The sequence below is a fragment of the Cynocephalus volans genome, chromosome 18 (assembly GCF_027409185.1).
Source record: "Cynocephalus volans isolate mCynVol1 chromosome 18, mCynVol1.pri, whole genome shotgun sequence".
Taxonomy (NCBI): Eukaryota; Metazoa; Chordata; class Mammalia; order Dermoptera; family Cynocephalidae; genus Cynocephalus; species Cynocephalus volans.
In genome coordinates this window covers 13,311,539-13,329,305 of record NC_084477.1, presented here as the reverse complement: position 1 = coordinate 13,329,305, position 17,767 = coordinate 13,311,539, and the positions used below count along the sequence as shown (strand labels likewise).

At 44.3% G+C, this 17,767-nt stretch overlaps 1 protein-coding gene across 1 annotated transcript in view; it reads left to right on the top strand.

Annotated features, from left to right (window-relative positions):
- The window catches only part of EDARADD (EDAR associated via death domain), a 41,325-nt gene extending 24,076 nt beyond the window's left edge, over positions 1–17,249 (top strand). The window contains exons 2-3 of the mRNA XM_063082912.1: positions 1,685–1,730; positions 16,885–17,249. Coding sequence (XP_062938982.1) covers positions 1,685–1,730; positions 16,885–17,249 — 411 coding nt within the window. The remainder of the gene's footprint in view (positions 1–1,684; positions 1,731–16,884) is intronic.
- The last annotated feature ends 518 nt before the right edge of the window (positions 17,250–17,767 follow it).

The window sequence follows — 17,767 nt, the reverse complement described above, 5'->3', positions numbered from 1 at the left end:
GCCTCTCTCCTCTGACTTTATCTGTACCTCCCTGTTGGAAATCACCATCCTCTGCATTTTAGTTATTCACATGGTCCCTGTGTCCCCAGCGTATCTGAGGGCAGGTCTTGGGTCAAGGGTGCAGGCCCTTTTATCTTTGCGTGAAGGTTCTAGTGTGGGGCTTGTACCCATTAACTGCTCAACACATAGGCATTGAATAAAGGCGTGTGTGTGGCTTCAGTAAGACCATAAAAACCACAAAAATTAGTCTTTGGGGATTTTACTCTTAAAAAAGTAGCACAGCCTCATAATCAGAGCCAAGAGGTCGTAGATAATAATCTAACCTCTGTCTTCATCAGCCTTCAGGAGTCATTCTGAATTATGCCCCCTGTCCATGGACTTTAGTAAAATTTTCTCCAGATTATGAGCAGTCAAGTCTAATACCTCACGTAACATGGCTTTACTTGTAGAAAAGTTCACGTTTTAGCAGGGACCTCAAATACCCCGAAATCTGTCAAGTTCTAACATTTGTGTCTCTTGACACTACCCGAAATTCCTGTTTCTGTTTCCCCAGCCCAAGTTTCCAACTCAGGGAGCAGAACCAAGTCTGTGTTGACAAAAGAACGTACAGACCTGCCCGATCCTGCTGGAGCTTTGCAGATGTGAAGAGACAGGCCTGCACGTGACCTCTGCAGTGATGAGACGTGGCCCTACCTAGGAGGGGGCTGCTGGGTTTAGCCTTGTAGAAGTCAACGGTAGCATAGGCAGAGATGTCTGTTCCTTCTGAGATTTCCTATAACTCTCACATGCATACTCTGTCTTTCTGTCTCTGTCTCTCTCTCTCACACACATACACATATAGACTCCTGAGTAAGGAAAAATCTAGCGGGTAAGACATAGGAATGCTCCTATGTGAAAAAAAATTAACTCATCTCCAGTGCACTACCGTGATGGAGGGATGGCATTAGCTGATGAGAGAGACTTTAGTTGTTTGCAAATGGAGTAAGCATGAACAAAGCTGTGCTAGGACTGGTCTCCTCTGCTGATTTCATGGGAAACACACACACACACACACACACACACATGCACACACACCCCAAGAAGATCAGAGTAAATAAGTCCCTTATATCATATATACCATAGTTTGGTGGTAAAAATAGAGCCCTAGTCAGATAAGCAGAAACACAATGACCTCTCAAGAAATTTGGACACTGCTCTTTACAGTTTGTTTTAGCTGTTTTGCAATATATGCTTAAATAAATAAGTAAAATACATAGGGAAAGAATTGTAACCTAGACTGACAAGCCCAGCAAAAAGCAGATAGGAAATAAAATAAGAAACATAACCCACCGTGTAAAATAAAAATGATACAATAGCACGTTGTCCTGTGCTTGATCCATTTTTTATTTTTAAAAGTAGGGACACTAATGCATTTAACAAATGTTTACTGGACATCTGCTGTGTGGCGGGTACTGTTCTGGCATGGGGACCCAGCACAGGGAGCTAACAAACCAAAGCCCCTGCCCTCAAGGAGCTTATATTCTAGAGGGAAATGCACGGCTCACCACCCATTGAAATACCATTCTTGAGGTCCAGCCCCCCCCACCAGAAGGTTTTGGTAGAAATTGAATGAAACTGGAAAATTGATAATATCTCCATTTGCATATGGGTATGATTTTAATGAAGGTTGCTTTTTGGTTTTTAGGGAGAAGAAAATGATTTTGCAGACAGTACTGGAGATCCCCTTTCAGGTAAATGATTGACTCTAAAGATTTCTGGGCCGCCGTGATAGCTAGCGTGGCTCAACTGAAGATCATTTGAGAACACGTTTATCATTAACTTTTAAAATCTGTCTCACAGCATAGAGCAAGGAAAGCCATGTCTCACACAATTTCACAAAAGCCTCCCGAGAGTATTTTCTCTGAGCTTTGCATGTCCGGGCACAGCAGGGTTCTGAATGGGGCAGGTTTAGGATTGGGCTGGGGTCAGGCCCCAGTGGGTCCCCTGTCCCTCCCTCCCTCCCTCCGAGTGCTGAGAGCTGCGATCTTGGTGGATGTCACTGTTGCCGGATGGAAGACAGTGGTCACCCTGGGACTTGGGCAGACCAGGCCTGGGTGGGCAGGGCTGGCAGGGCCATCTCTGTCCCCACTCCGTCCCCGTCCCTCGGGCACCTGACCGTAGGTTATTCCCACCCCACTCCTTTTCTGTATTTAGTGTGTTTAACCAAAGCAACGTTGAGGTTTATTTCTCTACCCTCCCCTGTTTTGGTCATAAGACAGACACTGGGGCAATGTTAAAGGTTTCTTATTCATGAATCATGGGGAAGTTACGGAGCGAGCACTAAAAAACTACCAAAATAACAATAAAAAAAAAAACCCAACATTTTCTATGTCTTTTAAAACACGTATGGAATGACCTGAGTCATCCAAGTTTTGTTTCCATCTTTCTTTTTTAAGGGGGGTGGGGGCCCCATAAAACCCTCAGGGACAGCTCTGGTCAGCCCGAGGAACCGGGCTGAAAATCAGAACATGCGGTGTGTACTCAGCTATTTTTTCCCTTAGAAACATGATGTTAGAAAATACACCAACATGTTAGAAGCAGTTATCTCTGGGTGGTGAGATTCTAGGTGATTTTTCTTTCATTCAACAGATTTTTATTAAGGACCTCCCCCCGACCCCCATGTGCCAGCCTCTCTCAGGAGGCCCTGCAGCAAAAGGACAGCTCTGGGAGGCATGAGCTGGGGCTCTGGCTCTGGTCTGGCCCCCATGGAGCTGTGATAAGAGAAGCTGAGGAGGAGATTGGGCCAGATGAGTTTCAGGTAGATCCTTGCCACTGGGCTTTATCGGACAGGCCCAGTGCCCAGGGACCCATCAGGACACCCCATGGGGACTTGCTTTCTGTGGACCACACCCATGCCCAACTAGAGGCCTGGGCCCCTGGCTGATAGGAATCTCTCTTCTGCAAATGCTGTAGCAGACACAGGCTCAGATTAGAAGCCCCAGCTGGAGGAGGTTGGGGAGTGCAGCACATCTCTGCACACAGGCAGAGGCGATTTTAATTTTCTTCCTGCTATCTTATATTTCTAAAATTTCTAACATGAGTAGGTATCAGACCCCCCTCCCATTTCATCTGTAAATACAAATCATACATAACCCATGATCATGGTAAAATAACCAAGGAGATCTCTAGAAGGTTAACTGGGATTGGCCTGGGTACTGGGAGCATGGATTTTTTCCATAGGCACATCTGAATTTTCAGATGTTCTGTGGCAAGCACGTATCTCTTTCGTAATAAAAAAAAAAAAAATCTATATTTAAACTTTTGAAAGATGAACATCCCACACATTACTGTGACATGGTAAGTAAAATAAAAATGACTAGAGTAGAAATGTATTTAGGAATATTTATAAGCCCATCAAGGACTCTTAGGAGTTAGGTGCATTATTAATGAATAGATCAACTTTAAGCAAGCTTCGGGTTGTCTCCAAATATTTTTACTTGTGTCACCATGAGAGAGAAGAGTTTCAAAGAGAATAAACTTTACAATAGCGGGGCAAATGCTGGCATGTCCAGGACTGTGCAGGGCTGTCTTAGCAGAAGTTGTGCCGCTTGGGCCAGTATTTTCAGCACCTCGTGTGGTGCTTGGCTCATGAGAGCATTCGGGTGTTTTGTTTTCCATAAACAAATCGTTGAGAGATAATTGACTTAACTGGCTTTGCTCTCAGATGAGCAACAGGCAGGAGCAGATTCATATGTTTTACCTTTGAATTAGGGTAGCAGCTTGAGTGAGATTTATCTCTGCTTAATTTACAAACACTCATTGGGCACGAACCGTGTACCAGGCACTCTTCTGAACACTGCGGAAGTGTGAGATGCTCATGACAGCCCTGTGGGTAGGTCCTGCTGGTTTCTTCACCAGAGAGTTGCGGTGGGGGAGGTGTCCCTTGGTCACACACAAAAATGATGGCATTGTGTAATGTTGAATATACTTATTATCCTGATTTGAGCATCACATATTGCACACAGATACTGATATTCAACGCTGTACCTCCAGATGTATACAATCAATTATGTTTCAAGAAAATAAAATAAAAAGGAGTAAGTGGGATTCAAGGCCCTGAGCCAGCACCCAGGAACCATGCCCGGCCGCCTCCGTGCAGCACAGACATTGAAGCCCAAGTGTCCTCCAGGAGGGTCAAGTTCAGACTTGCAGTCTCTCAGACAGGGTCTTAAGCTGGAGCAGATCCAAAGTCCACCCCTGAGTCCCCCCAAAGTCCACCTTTGAGCTGCTGAAATACCTTTCCCAGAACTTAACTCAGAGTCTGGCTTTTATTTAATCCTTGGCCTTTGAAAACCATAGTCATCTGAGATTCAGTCTCCAGCTGGTTAAAATAAGCCACGAAGCGAGGGTGCAGAGCCTGCCGTGAAAGGAGGGACTGGACAGGAATGAGGAATGGCAGCTGCCGGTTTGGAATCCAGGAAAGAGAAAAAATGCACAAAAAGGGCCGGCCTGTGGCTCACTTGGGAGAGTGCGGTGCTGATAACACCAAGGCCACGGGTTCGGATCCCATGTAGGGATGGCCGGTTAGCTCATTTGGGAGAGCGTGGTGCTGACAACACCAAGTCAAGTGTTAAGATCCCCTTACCAGTCATCTTTAAAAGAAAGAAAGAGAGAGAGAGAGAGAGAGACAGAGACAGAGAGAAAGAAAGAAAGAAAGAAAGAAAGAAAGAAAGAAAGAAAGAAAGAAAGAAAGAAAGAAAGAAAGAAAGAAAGAAAGAAAGAAAGAAAAATGCACAAAAGAATCCACCACCTCCAGAAAACAAACATACTTGGCGAGCTGTGTGCGTGTGTACACATACATACACATATACATAAATAATGTCCCAAATTGGGAGATCTCATTTCCCCAATGTACCCAATAAATTGAAGCATCAGTTGCATATTTAAAAACTGAAGAAATAATCAAAGGACACCCTGGTTCTGGCACTCCCATCTAGTGGTGGTGATGACATGTTCTCTGACACCTTTGCACCTGCCACCAGTTTTTCAAAGATGACTTTCTGTTGACCTCGCATAATTCAATAGCACTTGCCTAAATCTAAAACTAACTTCCCCATCCAGATGGATGTAAAATGGGATTTTCTTTTTTTTCATATTAGGGTCTATAAAGTCACACTGTGTTAACACGTTTGTGTCACATCACTGCAGAATCATATGATTCAAATCCCCCTAAAACTCTATGCTTGATTTTAACCTGGGTCCTCCTGTATGTAACAGCTGGATTCTTTTTTTCCTGTGTCTTCTACCCTCCAATTTTGTTTGAAGACAAAATTGAAGGCCGGCATGATTTCCCTGCCTGGATCAACCTAATTTGTCAGTTAGACTCCCCGGTGTGGCTGCCAAATTGACGTCTCCTTAAAAGGGTGTTTTACAGAGAGAAAATGAAGTCATGTTGTTTTTTCCTTTGGTTAGAAGATCAAACACCCACCAAAAGCCCTTGGGTCAGTTTCTCAGTAGATAAAAATAATTCTTCATCGCTTTCCAGCTCAAAGCATATAACCACTTCTGATGAATAATGCTCTGTGTGCATCCCAATTCAATGACTTATCAAAGCCAGAAACTGGCATTTTAAATATGTTTCTTTCCAACCATACTGGAAACCACACACAGACAAAAGCATGAATTGACACCCTTAATAAACATAACTGCAGAAGTACGTGTCTCTCCTTTCACACTTGTTTGGATTTTGCAGGCCCTAAATCTGATCATTTGTAGACACCTGGGATAGAGTTATTTTATTTTAGAACCACGATACTTTGCTGTCTCTAAGGTTGCCCATATAAAATGTTTAGTCTTTAATTGTTTTGAACTAACTCAAGACCTAGTTCTTCTGGGGAACATCACTAGGGTCTGAGAGTTGATGGTGGTGGTGGGCAGCGGGGGAGGGAGGGACACTTGGGTGCAGGATAAAAGGACACCTCCCCTGCAGGGAGACACATTAAGTCAATCTGTGATCCACTGCCAACAGCCTGCCTGGAGCCATTTCTGGGCTCAACTAATCACGACCTTTGTGAATTCTGAATCTTGTTCCAGTTCACAATTAACTGTTAATTGACTGGTATTTTATAACCTTGCCAGCTTCAAACTTAAGAGTTAGAAATGGCACCACTGGACCTTATCTGTTTCTTACAGGTGTCTTAAATGACATCAGTATATCCTGTCGATGAACATGCTTGACTCCTGAACCCTTCTTTAAAGTGTGATGTAAAAATGTATGTGTGAGAAAAGCTGAAGAGTAAAAAAGTGAGGAGAAAATACCCCATAGGAAAATCCATTCATCTGAGGACTTTTAAGCACTCTACGGACGTGGTATCCCTCAAAGAGAAGTGGCTGTCGTTCCAAAACCTAATTTCGGCAGGAGCTCCTGATGAATGACTTATTCTGTAGATGTCCTGAAGGCAGTGGTTTTCAACTCTGGCTGCACATGAGAGGTCCCAGGGGGAGCTTTTAAAAATTCCCATGTCCTGTCTAGATAAATTAAATAAGGATCTCAGAGGCTGGGGCCAGACATCAGGATTCTGATTCACCGAGAAGGATCTATCCAGTGGCCAAGGTTGAGAACCAGTGCTTTTATAAAGGCTGTGGGTTAACAACTCTCCCCCTGTGGGCTATTTGATGGTAGGAGCTTACAACACGCTAGGATGGGGCTTAAATGGATCATGTCATGGACTCTTCCCAGCCACCTTGTGAGACGGGTGTCATGATCCCTATTCAGAGAGTGAGACTCGGCTTAGTGAGCTTAGTAACTGATCCAAGTAGTGCATCTGCATGGGGTCAGCTGCATCCGGAGCTCATGCTGTTAATCTCTGTGGGCCACAGTGTGCTCCGTCTCCATAGCAACCCCAATCTTGCTTCTGCCTCGTATATGCTCAGCTAGCACTAAAAAAAGGGTCAGTTGACGTGAAAATTTCTAGATAGTTCTTCATGGGCTGCCCAGAAGTTTCTCTTTTGACCATTTCTTTATGTCACACTCTATTCATTTGGTGTATTTACTAAATATTATGCACCTGCTGCCATGTGCCTAGCATGGAGCAGGGACACCAGACAGCAAAGTCCTTTACTCTTGGTGGGAGTGTACATTCTGGTTGGGAGAGACAGATAAGACACACAAAACAAATAAGGAATTTCCTTTGGTGGTAGGTGCCTTGAGGAAAAGAAACAAGGGTGCTGAGGTTGTGCCTGGCAGGGGAGGTGCCACTTTAGCTAAGAAAGGGCACGAAGGCCTGAAGGCTACACAGGAGCTGGCCGTGTGGAGGTCTGAATGAGGAGGAGGCCTGGAGAGGAAGTGGTCGGTGCAAAGGCCCTGAGGCAGGCCGAGCGTGGTGTTCCATAGACAGGTGTGGACCCCGAGAGGCAGCAGAGGAGACCACCGGGGCCTCTTTTTTTCCCCTGTCTCCTTCAAATAATAAATTGAAAACCTGACATCTTTAAATAACATTTGCATAAGACTTGACAAAAATGCTTTCTCATTATTTCTCTTACTTAGTCCATGGGCTAGAGACAGTGGAGACTTTATCAGTGAGCAATCTGAAGTTCATAGATGAGAAATACCCTGAGAAGCTGGGCCTCCAGGAAGCTGCATACTGGGACTTAATGAGTCCTATCCCATCAGACCCAGATCAGGGTGATTCAGGATTCTGAGTGTCAAGGACTCAGCGCAGGGCTGATTCCTGTGGCACTCAATAAGTGGCAGTGACTGCGGTGATAAGAAACCTGGCCCTTCCTTCCCTGACCAAACCTTCCTTAGTGTGAGCCAGTACTCAAAGTGTAGACTTACAGAGAGGATCGTCCTGGGGCTTTGGCCTCTAAAATAAGTCGTAAATTAAGGGTGTGCTCCGTTCTTGCTTTGCATCAGTGGAAAATAAACAGATTGATGGCTAAAACATGAGGACCCTGATCATTAGAGAATCTAAGAGTTTTTATATACAATTAACTTTTTCTCCTCGCCTCTCCTTTCCTCCCCAAAGGTACAATTGATCCATCTTTTTTCTTTTTTTTAAGAACAATTTTGTACTATTTCCCACCAGCAGGTACCAGCTCTACTCTTTGTCCTTTACTATATATATATAAGTTTTTTTTTTTTTAATACCTGCTACTATTTCCCACCAGCAGGTAACAGCTCTACTCTTTGTCCTTTACTATATATATATAAGTTTTTTTTTAATACCTGCTGCTATTTCCCACCAGCAGGTACCAGCTCTACTCTTTGTCCTTTACTATGTATATATAAGTTCTCTCTTTAGGTACAGAGATTCATTAAACAACAATAATGAATCTCCCTCATTTCCCAAGGAGAAAGCACAGGTCTCATTTATTTGTGCATTTAGCAAACCGTTTTTGAATTTCTACTGTACAGCAACCCTGTGTTTATCGTTTGAGGTGCATCAAATAATCATCTCAATTTCCCCCTATTTCTGATGAAGATTTCTTTGGTCCTAAGTGTTTCTTTCCCTCCCCTAAGGGCACACCCCGTTTACCCTTTCATGTACAATCATACACGAAAATTATTTAAAGCATGGCAGGAGTATTAAGACTTGTTTTGCAGCCAAAAAAAAAAAATTTTTTTTTGTTTTATTTGTTTAAATAAAAAAAAAATTTAAGCTCTAAAAAAATAAAGTATGTCAGGACAAAACGTATTTGATAGAAAAAAAAAGTCTTCACCCTGTTTAAGTTTTCCAGAGATCTAATTACAGTGTGTGATTCTAGAAGGCAGCTTTAAATTCACTCGTGTTGGCAGTCCATGCAGAATCCAGTTCAGCAAATGTGTGTCTTTTGGGTCACTGAAAACACAAAAAGAAAACCACAGTAGATAAAATAAACTGATAATGGTCAATGTGATTATTCAAAGAAGTAAAAGCTTCTCACATTCTAGGTGTAAAGGAGCTTTCCAGAAACCTCACTGATGTCTGTATTCTTTTTCACACCGAATGAGAAAATATTGCCAACAATGAATCTTATAAGGGCAAGACTAGAAAGACACCTTTAGACACTGTCCCATATAACTCTGGGCTTAGAGGTTCAAATCCTACTTTATTTTTCTATGACATTTAAAAGATATATTTTAAAGTATCCAAATAAACACAACAATTATAGAAAATTGGGAAATATCTGTAAGCAAAAGAAAAAAAAATTAGTTGCCTGAGTTCTCACCACTCCGAATTAGCCACTATTAACAGTTTTATTATACGTTCTTCCAGACTTTTCTCCTGCTGGTGAATGTGTGTGCATAATTTATATGGGTATAAATGACTACATTTTTTGTTTTGTAAAAACTGGGATATATATATATACTCTTTGCTAACCTGCTTTCTTTTCCACTTGACCGAATATTATTAACTTGACCCTATCTTTAAACAAGGGCAAAGAAAATTCTAGAATTTCTTTTCATGCCCCTGTTCTAGTGAGAAACCACCTTTATCATTAGAAAGTTCTTTTTTTCATAGCTAAACTTCTGTCCCACCATGCAGCTAAGTTCTTATTTCTTTATATTAAAGAACAACTCTCCTTATTTTACATAGAAAGGTAATTCAACGTTTGTACACTCTAAGGTGTGGAACACACAGCAGAGGAATACAGATCTGTTTGCAGGAATTTAAGATGTCACAAGGAACAAGAAAATCATAGAGAATATCTCAGTGCAAAGTGGGGTCAGGAAATGCAAATAAAGTGATGTGGGAATTCCAGGCTTTCCGAGCAGGGGCTGGGAAGGTTTCATGGAACGGGGCGAACCTGAGGTGGGTTTTATAGGGTGGGTGAAGTTCAGTAGAGGAAGTTTAATGAGAGGGGGAGAAAAGGTGTTCTGATCATAAAGGAAATACCAGAAAAGGCGTGGAGGTAGAAACATGGAAGGCATAATTTTTTGGCAGAGGAAATTGACAAAGATTTATGAAACTAAGACTTGGTGATGGCAAAGGTGACATGAGATTCACACCATCACTGTGCTCTGGCTGGAGTGTGCACTGGTGCAACCTTTATGTCAGGAGAGGGATTAGAGCACATGCATTGATAGTCTGGGAATGCTCATACTTTTGACCTAATCGTCGTATTACAGGAAGATGATTTAACGATATGACCAAAAATTTATATGAAAGGTCTACACATCCTCATTCATAGTTATGAATATTTGGGAAAACCCAAACTGTTCAATAGTTTATCCAAAATCCATAATCGTATATATTTTCCAAATTTTCTACACTGAGGTTATTTTTTGTTTTATTTTTTTTAATTGAACTTTTCAAAAACGCAGGTTGTCTGTTCAGGGAATTGGGTAATCCAGTTTGGCCAGTGCACAGGTTATGTTTAAGGAAGTCATGGGAAATGAGATATTGGGAGCTTGGATTGGAACGTTGGGACTTGGCAACTGGACGGATACAGTGAAAAAGTCTGTAAGGACTTCAGGGGACTGTAAGTGTAAATAGGGGGTCCAGGTGTTTTTAGTGCACAGGGGAGACATTTTAAGTTCTGTTTTGGTGCATCAAGTCAGAGATGTCATCTGGACATCGAGAGGAGCTTCCAGCAGTCAGTTGTGGAGCCCAAGAGAGCAGGGGAGCTAATCATTCATTTACTCACTCGTGCGTTCACCCACTCATCCAGTAAACGTGATGGGGGTGGACCTGGGGACACCAGGCTTGGTTGTCAGAAGGAACTCTCAGAGAGGATGCAGGCTGCAGTGCAGTGTGCACTGTCCAAGGGGCAAAGGAGTCTGGGGCCTGGCTGCAGAGGCGGCCGAACCCTAACCCTAACCCTAACCCTAACCCAGGAGAGCCCGTGTGATGGGAGCGTCAGCAACAGCAGGTGCAGGTGCTCCCCAGAATCAGGTGGGGCTCTGCTTCCCTGTTCTGGATTTTTTCCCAGAACTGGACTCTAGCCAGCAGCTGGGGTGCAGGAAACTGGGTCCAGTCTCCACAAGGTTTGATGGGCACTAGGCTGGGTCAGGTGCTCCCTGAAGCCAAAGACAATGGCATTAAGAATATAGAGAGGCACTGGAGGCAGCAGGCTTTGAATCCTCCTTCTAGAAGGTTAACAGTGAATAGAACAAGAGACCGAGAACGTGGCACCCGCAAGTTGTAAAAGCAGAGGTGGGTAGTGTGAGGTTCTTATTTTTTTTTGGAGAGGGGACACGTGTACAGATTTGTAGGTAAAGGAGAGAGAATCAGTAGTGAAGACGGAGGTGGAACAAAGTGGCCGGCTGGGGTTGGCTGGCACTCCTCCCCCCCCCCAAAGAGACCAAAACAACAAACAACTATATTTTGACTGGAATGACTGAAGAAGTACGCCGAGGAGCACCAGGGGAGGGACACAATCCTTGCAGAGCATGGAAGATGGAGATAGCACTATAGAGAGCAGAGCAGGCATCCAGCCTCTGACTCGCTGCAAAGACTGGCTTGGAGTCATGTGGAGAGAAGGTAAGTTGGAAAAATCCCAGCTGTTTCCACTGCTGCCACAGACACCGGCAATCCCTGCCACAGGAGAGTCCCCAGTCCTCACAGGCCCCAAACCCAGTGGAGAGCAGCTGAGTTTGTGCAGTTGCATGGCCTCGTGGTAGAAGCCCACGGAGAGCAAACCCCAGCCTCCCAGCCTAAGTGACTACAGCACAGTGCCCTTAAAACTGAACCCACGACTGGAGTGAGGCCTGACCCAGACCCGTGAAACTGACTCCCTTCATCCTGAGGCCACACCTACATCCTACCACATTCACATGGGCTCCGGCAGAACCAAGACCCCAGCTGCCTGGAGCCGAGGCCAGACAGAAATACCAAGACGCCAGCATCTGAACCCATGTGGCATCTCCTGTCCCCTAAGATGAGCAGGCAGGCCTGTTCGGTGGGAAAGCCGCCAATAAGCAGTGATCCATTGCATTTGTGTGCACCCACCCTGCGCATCCAATGGGTCTGCTGAGCCTACGGGTGCCCATGCCAGCCGATACCCAGCCCACTGGTAGCTCCACCTCCCCCGACAGCCCTTCACAGAGCTGCTGGGGCCTGCTGCGCCTGTGTATACCTGCTCCCTGACCAACTGCAGATTAGGCAGTGGCTCTGCTTTCCGATGACAGACCTCTACAGAGCTGTGGACCTGGCTATGTACACACTGGCAGGTGTTCTCCAGGCCCAACAGCTAATCTAGCAGCCCTCTACAGAGCTGCCGGGCCTGGCTGCTCTAGTACAGGCCTGCTCCTTGCCTGACAGTGAATGGAGCAGTGGCCTTGCCTCCCACTGGTGGGCCATTACAAAGCTGCTGGGGCTTTCTACACCCTTGCAGGCTTGCTACAGACTTGATTGCTGATCCAGCAGCCCTCCACAGGACTGCCAGGCTCTGCTGCACTGGTGCATGCCTGATGCCTGCTGGACAGTGGGTTGGAGAGCAGCTCCACCTCCACAGAGCTAATGATCCCTGCTGCACCTGTGCACACCTGCTCCCTGATGGACAGCAGATTGGGTGGTGGCTCTGCATCCTCAGGCAGGCCTCCATAGAGCCACTTGGCCCTACTAACCCTGCGCATGCCAGCTCCTGCCCAGCCAGTGGCACCCACTCCTGTGACAGACCTTCACAGAGCTGCTTGAGCCCCCTAACCCTGCACTCAGGCTCACCTGTTTCCAGCCCAAAAGCTCATCAGGCAGTGCAACACCCCCTGGGAGAGACAACCTCAGAGCTGAGTGCCCACACCAGGCCTGATAGCTCAGAGAGCCACCAAACAGCCAGTTGGCTCTCTGCATCCACATACAACTGGTGCCCAGGGTCTCCAACACAGCAATACACTGCCAGGGATAAACTTAACCAAGGAGGTGAAAGACATCTACAATGAAAACTATAAAACTTTGAAGAAAGAAATTAAAGAGGACATAAATAAATGGAAAGATATCCCATGTTCATGGATTGGAAGAATTAATATTGTTAAAATGGCTATTCTACCCTAAGTGATCTACAGATTTAATGCAATCCCTATCAAAATATCAATGACATACTTCACTGAAATAGAAAAACAATACTAAAATTCATATGGAACCCAAAAAGACCCCAAGTAGCCAAAGAAATCCTGAAAAAAACAAAGCTGGAGGCATCATACTAACTGACATCACTACATATATAAAATACTATATACTATAGTATATATAGTCTGTAGTATATAGGTCTATATAGTATATACTGAGGCGCTGGCACAGTTTGTCTAGAAGTGGGAGTGGGGTCCGTCCCCAGATCCAAGCCTCCGGTTCCCAGGCAGGCCCCAAGGTGCTGGTGGTGTGCCTGGGCTGGAACTAATCTTTTATCCTTTGCTTACTTCTAAAATGGGGGAACTTCCTGTGGGAACCAGCACTTGAGCTCTGTGGTTGAGCTAAATTGCTGCTTTGCTGCTGTTTCCCTAGGGAAGGCTTTTTGTGCAGATCAGGGCTTAACGATTGACCTTATAGGTTCTTCCAACTCTCCAGAGACTCAGTGGATCTGGGTTCTGTAGAAACTCTGATGTGGGCCTGAGTTTTTTCATCAAACTGCACCCCATTCAATTCTGCATTCCTGATCAGTCTCCTCTGAGTTGTCCTGTATTGATTGGGGGGCAGATGAACTGTCCTTGCTGTGTCCCAGTGTTCTCCTGGTGGGCCCGTCTCCCCCACTACCTGTGCTCCAAACATTTCCCATGGGACAGGCCCTGCACCAGTCCCTTGTGATGACTCACTGGCCTCTGAATGGCTCCCTTTTCTCAGTTCTTCTGGCTCCTTGCTCCTGTGTGGGTCCATGGGAACTCTATTAGTGGTCTTGCTGTCCTGGGGCCGCCAAGGTCCTCTTCTCCCCTGCCGCCTCTGAGTAACTCCATCTGAAGGGCCCAGCTGCAGCTTCTGCCGGCTCCTGCTCCATGCACTCAGCAGCTCCAGCCTTAAAGCGGCCTTGGCCTGAAATGCTCCGAGCAGCTTTTTCCTTCTCTCATTGTAGTTTCTTCCACCTTCATGAGCTCCATAGGTCTCTCCTCCTTTTCTCCTGAGCTCCAGCAGCCACAGCTTGGCTGTTTCTATATTTTATAGTTGTAAATTGGTTGATTTGTGAGAGAGAGTGACACTGGGGACCGTCTATTCCACCATCTTGACCAGAACTCAGGATTTTTTAAATAAGACTTCAAAAGCACAAGCAATAAAAGCAAAAATAGACAAGTGAGATTACATCAAACTAAAAAGCCTTTGCACATCAAGGAAACTGTTAACAGTGAGGAGAATGGGAGAAAATATTTGCAAAGTATACATCTGACAAGGGGTTAATATCAAGAATATGTAAGGAACTTAACTCAACAGCAAAAAAACCCCCAAATCACCCAATTGAGAAATGGGCAAAAGATTTTAATAGACACTTCTCAAAAGAAGGCATGCAAATGGCCAACTGACATATGAAAAAGTGGTCAACCTCACTAATCATCAGGGAAGTGCAAATCGAAACAGCAATGAGATACGACCTCACTGCAGCTAGAATGGTTATTATCAAAAAGACAAAAGAAAACAAGCGTTGGCGAGGATGCGGAGAAAAAGAACACTTGTACACTGTTGGTAGAGTGTGAACTAATACAGTCATTATGGAAAACAGTACAGAGGCTCCTCAAAAAGTTAGAAATGGAACTACTGTTTAATCCAGCAATCCCACTACTGGGTATATACCTGAGGGGAATGAGGTCAGTATGTCAAAGAGATACCTGCACTCCCGTGTTTATTGCAGTGTGGTTTACAATAGCCAAGAGATGGAATCAACCTAAGTGTCTCGCAACAGATGAATGGATTTTTTAAATGTGGTATATATGCACAGTGGAGTACTATTCGGCCATAAAAAAGAATGAAATCCTGTCATCTGCAGCAACATAGATGGACTTGGAAGACATTATGTTAAGTAAACCGGGCACAGAAAGACAAATACCACGTGACCTCATATGTGGAATCTAAGAAAAATAAAAAGTTGATGTTACAAAGGCAGAGAATAGAAGGTTACCAGAGACTGGGGAGGGAAAACTGGGAGAGGCTGGCCAATGGGCACAAAATTACAATTAGATAGAAGGAATAAGTTCTGATGTTGTATTGCACAGTAGGGTGACGATGGTTAACAGTTACGTTTTGTATATTACATAACAGCTAGAGGAGAGGCGTTTGAATGTTTCCACCACAAAGAAATGATAAGTGCATGAGGTGACTGGTGCATTAACTACCCTCACCCAATTATTATACAATATATATATGTGTGTGTCAGAATATCAGATCGTATCCCATAGGTGTGTACAATTACAATGTGTAAATTTTAAAATAATAATATGATAATAAGAAATAATTGCTTTTTAGCTCTCAAAAAAAAGTGTAGCTGGAAATAAGGGGAAAGGAAGGAGATACTTGGTGAAACATATCACGGAGAAGGTAGGAAGGCTTAGGCTCAGGACATAGTCACAAGCTGGCAAACAGGAGGGATGCTCCACTGTTTGTTCATGTAATACATCATTTTATATTTTAATTTTTTCATTTGTTTTTTGATGGCTGGCGGGTATGGGGATCGGAACCCTTGACCTTGATGTTATCAGCACCTCGCTCTCCCAAGTGAACTAACTGGCCAGCCCACAATGTAATACATTGTTTGAATTATCACAGAAACCTAACACCCACTAGAGAAAGTTTGGGAAATAGAAACATAATCTTGCCGTGTTGATATAATAGCTATTATTATTTTTGTATCTTTCCTTCCATGGCAATGCTGAGTTTTCACGTATTTCTAAATCGTAGAAGACATGCATTCTTTATATCTTGCAATTTCTACTTAACATTGCAAACATTTTCTAGGTTGTTACACAGTCTTCATAATTACTTAAATAACACAGTAGTACAGTACTGTAATTTATTTCACTAATCCCCCAACTTTTAAGTTTTTTTTAATTGATAATGTAAACAACACTATAATAAAAATGTTCATGTATATACATATTTTAGATGATCTCTTTAGGCTGGATTCACAGAAGTCACATTAGTAGGTCAAAGAGTATCAGCATAATTTTCATGGCTCTTGTTTTATTACCTTTTAATTACACGTGCTGGTCTCAACCTTATTATGATCACCAGAGTGACTCCCTCTGCCCAAATTCTTCACTTTCCTAAATTGGGAAGGCCCCGACTCACTATAATATCATGTGTCATAAAGGTCACCATAACCTTCACCATTTGTCTGTTTTAAAGACCTCTTAAAGAATTTTGCAGTGCTTTACACTCTAATACACTGAGTTGATGTTAAGAAGCTGTCAGGGATGACTGGGGACTTGGAAGGGGCAAGGTTGGAGGTGTGTGTAAGTGTGGGCTTGGCAGATGTCTGCCTGCCCTGGACTGGTGATCTGTCCGTGGACAGAGCTCTGTTCCTCGGAGCCCTCCTTCCAGCCAGCAGTGTCACACATGCACACCATAAGACATGGAGAGTCCTGGAGAAAAGGGAAACTGGCTTTATAACATCTTACTACTGCTTCCAGCAAAGCAGCCCATCTTCATGTGGCTTTATAAAGAATAATGCATTATCATGTGAATGCACAGAAATGAGGGTTCTGAAATATGTCCCTGTAGGGCCGACCCCGTGGCGCACTCGGGAGAGTGTGGTGCTGGGAGCACAGCAGTGCTCTCGCCGCGGGTTCGGATCCTATATAAGGATGGCCGGTGCGCTCACTGGCTGAGCGCGGTGCGGCCGGTCACAAAAATGACAAAAAAAAAAAAAAGAAAAGAAATATGTCCCTGTAGGGTAAGCTGTGTTATCTTTCGACAGTTGACAATTCAGCAGGAAAATAAGGGACGTAAGAAATGAATGCATGTGTTAGGCCTCTCGCTGACATGTGGATTGTGCGGTTTCTTCCTGCAGAGATCAGCAAGGACAAGTCCTGTTCCTCCTGCTCTCTCCGGGCCCCCACCATAAGTGACTTGCTCAACGATCAGGACTTATTAGACGTGATCAGGATAAAGCTGGATCCATGTCACCCAACGGTAAAAAACTGGAGGAATTTTGCCAGCAAATGGGGCATGTCCTATGATGAATTGTGCTTCCTGGAACAGAGGCCACAGAGTCCTACCTTGGAGTTCCTGCTCCGGAACAGTCAGAGGACAGTGGTCCAGCTGATGGAGCTCTGCCGGCTCTACCACAGGGCCGACGTGGAGAAGGTTCTGCGCAGGTGGGTGGATGAGGAGTGGCCCACGAGGGGGCACGGAGACCACCCCAGGCACTTCTAGGCCGCTTCTCTTTCCTTCACTGGCCTCTCCGGACATTGGAACAGCGATAGGTCAGGGAAGAAGGTGAATCTGTTCTTTTATTTTAAGAGTTTAGGAAAATGATGTGGAATAATGGACACTGGTTTTTCCCAAAGCTGGTGGTTTCGTGGAGGCGTAGATTTTGTTTTGGTGGCGGATCATTTGTTTGTTTGTTTCTTTTTTTTTTTTTGCACATTTGTTTTAATTTAATATTTGAATCTGCAATTGGGGGAAATCTTTTGTAGGCTCGTGTAGGGGCCAACGCCTACAATCAGAATGGATTCTTGCCATGACAAAAATAAAATTATCCTCTCGCTTAAATACGGCTGAAGATTTCAATCAGATCTGAGACTGTTGCTGGCCTAAAACATATTTACATCATCATATATAAGATCCACGGCATTCCCACACTTAGCAGAAACCAGCAATAAGTAACCTTGTTTTGTCAGCTTGTTCCTTTTTTGTTATAAAGTGTTTAGGTGAATTAACAGGATGCTGGT